A 7,611-nucleotide genomic window follows, 5' to 3' on the forward strand; every position below is an offset into this window, starting at 1 on the left:
ATAAGAAAAATTGATAGTAAAATATCTTTTTGTTCGGTAGCCGGCAATACACTGTCTATAGCTCGGGGCGCCAATGAACCAACCGCAGTTGTTTAAGCATCTTAAATATTAAATATACATCAGAGACCTTATTTATGTTGATTGCATATAATAACTAGCGGTTAATGAAATTTCACGACAATGACTGTGTCAATTATTCATGACTATCCGCTGTATTGCATCAGCAATTGTTACAAAATATATTGCTGTAGTTACAAAATAAGATGATTAAGTGGCAAATGTATTTATGTTTTAATCGTTCATTTATTTATATTTATTTATTTGCAACTGTAAAATTGACAAGCAAATGCAATACTAGACTAAAATGACATGAATGAAGTTGATGCATAGCAACGTCACTTAATGGCATTAGGATTGGACAGATGATTACGAGACCCTTGGTGCTTCAGTCATCTAAGACGAGTTTTGGATAAGATTAGGCTTGAAAGTTGTTGTACTTGAAAATTCTGTTGATAAGAAAAAGATTTGTGGAATGTTTGATAACAGAATTGAATCAGATCGGATTCGAAGTTGTTGAATAAGTCATAGTACAAATTGTTTTTATTGGCGACGTAATAAAATTTTACCTTGATCTTTAAAAAAATATACAATATTTTTCGTAGAGCTATTATTAGTAAGGCGTGAAATTTGGTAATGATTTGAATGTTTCACTAAAGCTCGTCATTTCTTGTCCGTAGTCCTAAATAGGTCGCTGTAAAGTTTGGTAATATAAGTGTAGATCATTTGCTCACTGGTCTTGATGGCATGCGATTCATCTGTTAGTTTCCATTCTTTTCAGTCTGATGTGTGAGGATTCCAAGTAGGTTGTTTTTGATTTTAGAAATACAAAGCAACGTATTTAAATTTAATTTAACACCAGGACAGGAGCAGTGTTGAACTTAAAATAAATTTCTGTTTATTTACTTTTACCTTTTATTTTGCGCACTATGTTTCTATCAAGGACTCATATCCTGGAAGGTTCTAGATGTAGATTCAGGACAGGAAGAGAGTTAGCAGTATTGTCATTAGCAAAGGGGGATGTTATTGTAAGATGCGAAGGGAGATCAGCAGTGTAATGTATGTAAAATAGGTCCCAAAATACTTCGTTACGGAACTCCAGCGTACACGATAAAGTAGGGCGAATCTTAAGACACTTAAGGTGATACGTCTTAAGGTGAAGAAATAGGTATGAGATAGAATGAAAGAAATCTACCTCTATTTTATTACTGATCTTCATAAATACATGAGTAATATTATGAATGTTTGCTATAATTTTTTATTTTTAATTTCAGACAAGTTTTCCAATGAAGATTTCAGCCATTCATGTTGTTCATGAATCCTGGGTATTTGAGAAGATATTCACCATGTTTAAGCCGTTAATTGGGAATCGTTATAAGGAAATGGTAATTTAAAAATAATTTCATTTTTTCTAGATGTAACTAGATGTAAATGTTTCGTTTGCTAAGATCGCGATAAAATTATGTTTCTAAATACAATTTAGATCTGCCTGTTTCATAATCTGAAAGTTATGTAATAAAATTTTACCTTGATCTTTAAAAAAAATACAAAAGTTTTGAATTTTTTGTATTAAAATTGAAAAAAGTGGCCTAAACTTTGATTATAATCCGATAATTGAGTGAAAATATTTGAAATGAAGTACTATAGTAATCATTTTAAATCTAAAAGTGAGATTATATGAGTATATAAGATATTTTTGTCTTTTCATGTACACTTTTCTTGATATAAACTCAGCTTCTTTAGAGTTTTTTTTTCTGTAACAAAAATGAAAATGTTAAAAAGAAATAATATAAAAAAATAGATATATATTATATATTAAGGTTACTGCATCGCTGTTGACAACAGATGTAAGAAAGCCAAAGTGAAAGAACGAGGTCACTCTAAAAAAGAAGAAGAATAAGAGAGGTTTTATTGCCTTGGAAACCGTAGTAATTTGATGATGTGGCACCTTTATTGTCAACTATGTTACATAACCATCTCTAATTGCTGACAATAGCAACCTTGTACTTGTTACCTTGAACTAGAAACTTATATTTAAAACATAAACTTTTTTTTTGTTGGCATCTAAGGCTCGTCAATATATTTTATATGTGTTAAGGCGTGAGATTATTGGCGCCCGGAGCTTTTATCCGTGAACTTCCGGCTTCCGAACAGTGTTATCTCGTTACAGCAACACTGTCCATCTCCGTTCAGTTAGCTATATAAGAAGCTCCTAGTAAGAGAAAATTTAAGGGCTCGTAGAATTCGAACCCGTGATCTCTGCGTTGGAATCCAGTATTCGTTAGCCACCTCGGCTAATCCTTCTCTAAAACATCACTTAATGTATATTTATACATTTATGTGGATGTAATGTAGTTTCCAATTAACAATAAAGTATAATTTATAAAATGTTAAGTACCAAGATGTACTATAGGAGAGTTGTAGGATAGAATGCCCATGGAGACGCCAAAAGCCCTGCAGAAAGGGTTTGTCCACTTTTCACTAGAGGGATGAAAACACATTGACTATAAAGAAATGCAGTGTTGGATTACTCCTGTCGCTATATAATCACGTTCCAGACATGAAACCTACCCAACGTCTTCTAAAGAGCCGAATGAAGATAACTGGCATCCCAGATATCTCATCTAAACGTGTCTCTGCAATTTCTGTGTTATACCAAAAATTAAAAAAAAAGTCTGACTATAAAGAGACGAAATTATTCAGTCACGAACGAGATAAGTTATGTAAAATTTAAATCTGAAAGGTAGATTGTTTTCGTTCTGAACGTCTTGTTCATTTCTTCCATTTCAATGTTTTCAGTTTGTTTTTGGTTGGCTTTCGCGGTCTGGCACCACCAGTTCTTCGATTGGCAGTTGAGAACACTGGCTTTAATCATTTCTTTAATTTAATTTTAATTTTCTAAAGGTTGTAAGAGATTAACTTTACTTAAATGGTGACTGAAATGTTATTATTGTTTGTAAATATTGATTAATTAAATTATCTAATAACTATACTTGATTTCAGCTGTTTTTCCATGGTCATGACATGAAATCATTACATAAACATATCGAACCTAAATATTTGCCCGTTGTATACGATGGAATTCGTCCAGATTATGGATATGCAGAATGGTTTAGCAGTTTATCCAATGATCCACGAGTGGTTAAAGGTAGCACAGTTTTAATTTTAATTTCTTACTAAACAAGTTATTTGTGTCTCAGAATTGTAAGAGGACAATTCTATTTATCGCAAAATAATATTTTCCTTCATTTAGAAGCTCAGACCATTTCATAATAAATTTACGTATATTGAGTTATATAGGAAATTTAATTGATTTTTATTATTTATATTTCAGCTATGTGTGAACTTGGATATGTTGCTCCCCAGGGTATTGAAATTCAAGAAACATGATTGTGGCAAAGCGCGTTTTATAATTTTTTATTATGAAATGTGATATTTATGAAGTGTAATTATACATATTTGTATTAAACAAACAAAAAAAAACCCTAAGAGTTCTTTTAAACAAAACAAAAGTAAATAAACATTTCCATCATCTTCTATTGAACTCACGTATTTAAATTATTTGTAGATCATTAGTTTAGGCAATTTAGTTTTATGTATCAATAATAAAGACATCTTCCTTTTGTTTATTAAAGATATTTTTAAAAAAAATGAGTGTAGGATATTTTTTTTTTACCTTTTGTATTCATTCATTAGTTCTGTTAATAATTTTGAAAATGTACTATAGTTATTTAATCACAACATTTGTAAAGGACGCTAATCTCTATTTATTTATTTATTCATTAGAATTAATACATTAGCTTTAACAAAACTGTCACAAATTGACAATTCCTGTTAATTTTGTAGTAAAACTTATTTTAGGGCAATATGCTGAATTAGGTTCAACTGCAGGTAGCATTTTGGCCATTCTTAGAAGAAAATTAATGAACAAAACTTTTAGTATGTTTGTTTGTTTTTTTATATATATAATTTCTGTCATATTTTTTTAGGTGTTGCCACATCTGTCTTCTTCAGAACCTTGTACTTTCTAAGCGAAATAACGTATGGTATGTACTCGTAGAATGAGGTAGATTGGGCTAAACGAACAGCAAACGCTTTATTGCGTTACAAACTTGTGAACTAAGCTGAACTGAATTTTTCGACGCAGTTAAATTGTTCTGTATATTCAACATGGTAGCAATCCTAATTACGCTAACTTAATAGTTGCTTGCAGTAGCAGTTAATTAGCTGAGTTGGTTTGTAACATACTATACTTTCACAGACATATCAGTACTGATGCACTGTTGATTTCTGTCTCACGATATTGGTTATATGTAGTTGTCGGTCAATGTGATTATTATTATGTTCATTTAGATTAAAAATTATAATTAACGTCAGTTCTATCCAATTCATCCTTATATTTCAGGTGTGCAGTTATATCAGGTTATCCGATAAAATGACGGTTCTTAAGAATGTAAGGCACTTCTATAAGAGGAGGGACTGTACACTTCAATGCCCTCGATTGCATTCCAGACGCTTTGAATCTGCAAAAGACTAACTGAACATCTCGCTATGAGAGTTTGTTTCCAATAAAACAAAAGTTAGGCGCGCGTCCAAAGTTTTAAAATGTCATATAATTTGGTTACTTAAGGTAAAGAGTGTTTAAATTATACTGCTTTACTAAAATTAAGTGTAATTCTTATAGATATCAGCAATTTGATGAAATATTTATAATGTATTCTCGATGAAAGAGTCTTTACGACTGTCGCTTGAAGATGACTTACCATCAAGGATAACAGCATTGGACTGGTACAATTGGACACATATACGAGTACTTTAGATTTCTCTTCCTAATGTGCCAACTTGGTAAGATGATGCTACTATATGAATTTGGTTAAAATGTAAATATAAATAATAATTCAATTTGTAATTAATGAATTTGAACTCGTCTCCCTGTAATGTACCCAGTATATCTCAGGTTAATCAAGTATGTATAAAGTCTCATTAATTCCCTTGGTCTAATAGTTATCTTTAGGAAAAGGTTTTTATTTTTACTTCAGAATATCTCAAGTAATGAAAATGGTTCTTTTTAACAAACCTTGGAGAAGTCCATTACACTTTATTTAAAAATACAGAAAAAGTTTATTCATGAAACATCAAACAAGTAATGTACAGCATGGAACTAACTAGTCCGTCTGCTGGAAGTTGACGTGAAAACAATATATCTGATGTTACTTCATGTTATTATAATAAAACAACATATAACTACTATAAATAGACTATAACTCAAGTTAGAATACAATACAAATAGATTAATAAATAGGCAACGGAGACAAAATAAATAAAAATAAAATTATAATAACTTTAATAAATTATAATAAGAGAACAAAAAAATAAATCAGAGATAAAACAAAATAAAAGTTACTACCTCGGGCTTACAATAAACAATAAAAGAAATGCACATATGTATATGTCTTTAACTAATAGAATAAATGCTATTATTCTTATAGTTTGTTACTTTAAAATATTTACTGAAATCACATGTTTATCTTGAACTTGATATAATTAAAGAAAGAAGAGAAAGGATTCTACTAAAACAGAAGTAAAAAATCACCAAAATAATTTTAATTTAAATTTAGTTCAGAACAAATCAATTTGAAATGCTGACTGTCAGACAAGATTCTCTCATTTAAGCAGAGCTCAAATCAAATGAAATGCAACCATTTATTCAATAATAATAGTTCATTCCATATAAGCTATTTCACAAAAGCAAAATTTGTAAATTAAAATAGAAAATTAAATATCACAAAATGAAACACCTAGAATGCAACGAGCAATTTTTGTGTCACAATCCTTAATGAGATAAACTTTTATAATTATTTGCGTACACCTAAAATTTTGAAGCCTAATAGAAAAACTTGCTTACCATAAACTACTTACTTTTTTGCTAGACTATTTGTAAGTCTAAAAAGATATTTGGCACATTATGCATTCACATTCTGTTTCAAAGAGATGTTTGAACTTTTTGTAAATCAAACATAAATCTTATTTCACTTTCAATCTAAAAATAATTAATATACTGCTAATAACTGAAAAATACTGCTAATCACTTTTATATGAAGGTGTCATATACAAATAATACTTAAAATTTACTAAAAAGAAATTATTCTATTATCCGTTGAATGACATAGTAAAAAAAAATTAACAGGTAACAAATTCACTTTGTCAACATTAGCAATGTTGTTAGTACAAAAATAATAATGTACTAATAATGTTAGTACTAAAATTCGCCGTAGGAGAGCGTTGTTTTCAAACATTTGCAAAATGTTAGTTTTAAAATTCGCCATAGGAGAGCGCCATTTACCAACAATTGAAAAATTGTTGGTACTAAAATTCGCCGTATGAGAGCGCTGTTTGCAATTTTAGCTATAATTAATAATTTCAATATCAACCCTTACCGGATTCTTCAGTACGACTTGAGAGACGTAGGGGGTAGGTAGCTCTGCTTTTCGTCATTCCAAATATGTCTAATCTTACTAAGAATGATGATTAGTTAGAGGTATGTGTTATTTATTGTAAGCAAACATTTGCACCAGCCAGCCCGTTCACTCCAAATATATCTAGCCTTAAATCTCTCTCCCTCAAAATAAAGACAGTTTTAATTATTGTAACAGTACATAATACCTGTTTTATTAGTTTTAAAATTTACCGTAAGAGAGCGCCACTCATCATTACTAAATAAATTTTAAAAGTTGATAAACAATAAAATTACTTCTAGAATATTTTAAAATGAAGTTCCTATGTGAAGTTTTTGTGTTAGTGGTTTACAATATAAGCTGTTGTATACATACATATGTCGTATGCTTACTATTATCTTAAAAATAGATTTATTTTTAAACAAATAAAACTTTATAAATAAAAACCTGTTTTTTTAACAAAAATTGAAGATTAACTAGCCCCACCCTCCACACCCTGCGAACGCAATTTAACTTATACATAATAATGATACTGCACGCCACGAGAAATAATCTTCAACTTTTGCAATTTCTAAGAAAAAAAAAATTAATTTAACATTTATTTTGCTTAAATTCATTAATAATAATAAAACACCACCTATTGGTACTATATTTTAAATAAAAAAAAGGTTATGACATATAATAAATGAAAAAAGAAAAAATATTATAAATAAAATGGACATTAGTTGAAGAAATAGCAACCAGATAGCATTAACAAACAAGGTTTTCTTTACAATTTCCAATATTTGTAATTCCTAAAAGTTGCAAACCCATAAAATCTTGTCTTAAATTCCTAAAAAGTTTCTTCAACATAGTTCTAGCCTGGGTAAAGTTTGAGATAAATCATAAAAATAAATAATTGGGAAAGTCTTTTTATTTTTCATAATCTATGTTATTTTTTCGACTTATTATAATTGCGTATAATTTTTTATTTGGAAACTTTTACAGATTAACTCGAAATTAATTTAATTTTAATTTTTAGAGCTGTTTTTCAAGGTTGAATTTTATGACATTGGAGTATAATAACACCGAGGAAGAGATAATATTTACTTAGCATTAA

At 29.4% G+C, this 7,611-nt stretch overlaps 1 protein-coding gene across 11 annotated transcripts in view; it reads left to right on the top strand.

Moving 5' to 3' along the window:
* Positions 1-3,601, top strand: part of LOC141455861 (alpha-tocopherol transfer protein-like) — a 39,933-nt gene extending 36,332 nt beyond the window's left edge. For all 11 annotated transcript variants that reach the window (XM_074131309.1, XM_074131308.1, XM_074131307.1 and 8 more), the window contains 3 exons: positions 1,332-1,442; positions 3,061-3,205; positions 3,392-3,601. In XM_074131309.1, the coding sequence (XP_073987410.1) occupies positions 1,332-1,442; positions 3,061-3,205; positions 3,392-3,447 (312 nt within the window). In that variant the 3' untranslated portion in view covers positions 3,448-3,601. The remainder of the gene's footprint in view (positions 1-1,331; positions 1,443-3,060; positions 3,206-3,391) is intronic.
* Positions 3,602-7,611: the final 4,010 nt, after the last annotated feature.

The sequence above is a fragment of the Rhodnius prolixus genome, unplaced genomic scaffold, assembly GCF_049639745.1.
Source record: "Rhodnius prolixus isolate KJV_2025 unplaced genomic scaffold, Rpr scaffold_4, whole genome shotgun sequence".
Classification (NCBI taxonomy): domain Eukaryota; kingdom Metazoa; phylum Arthropoda; class Insecta; order Hemiptera; family Reduviidae; genus Rhodnius; species Rhodnius prolixus.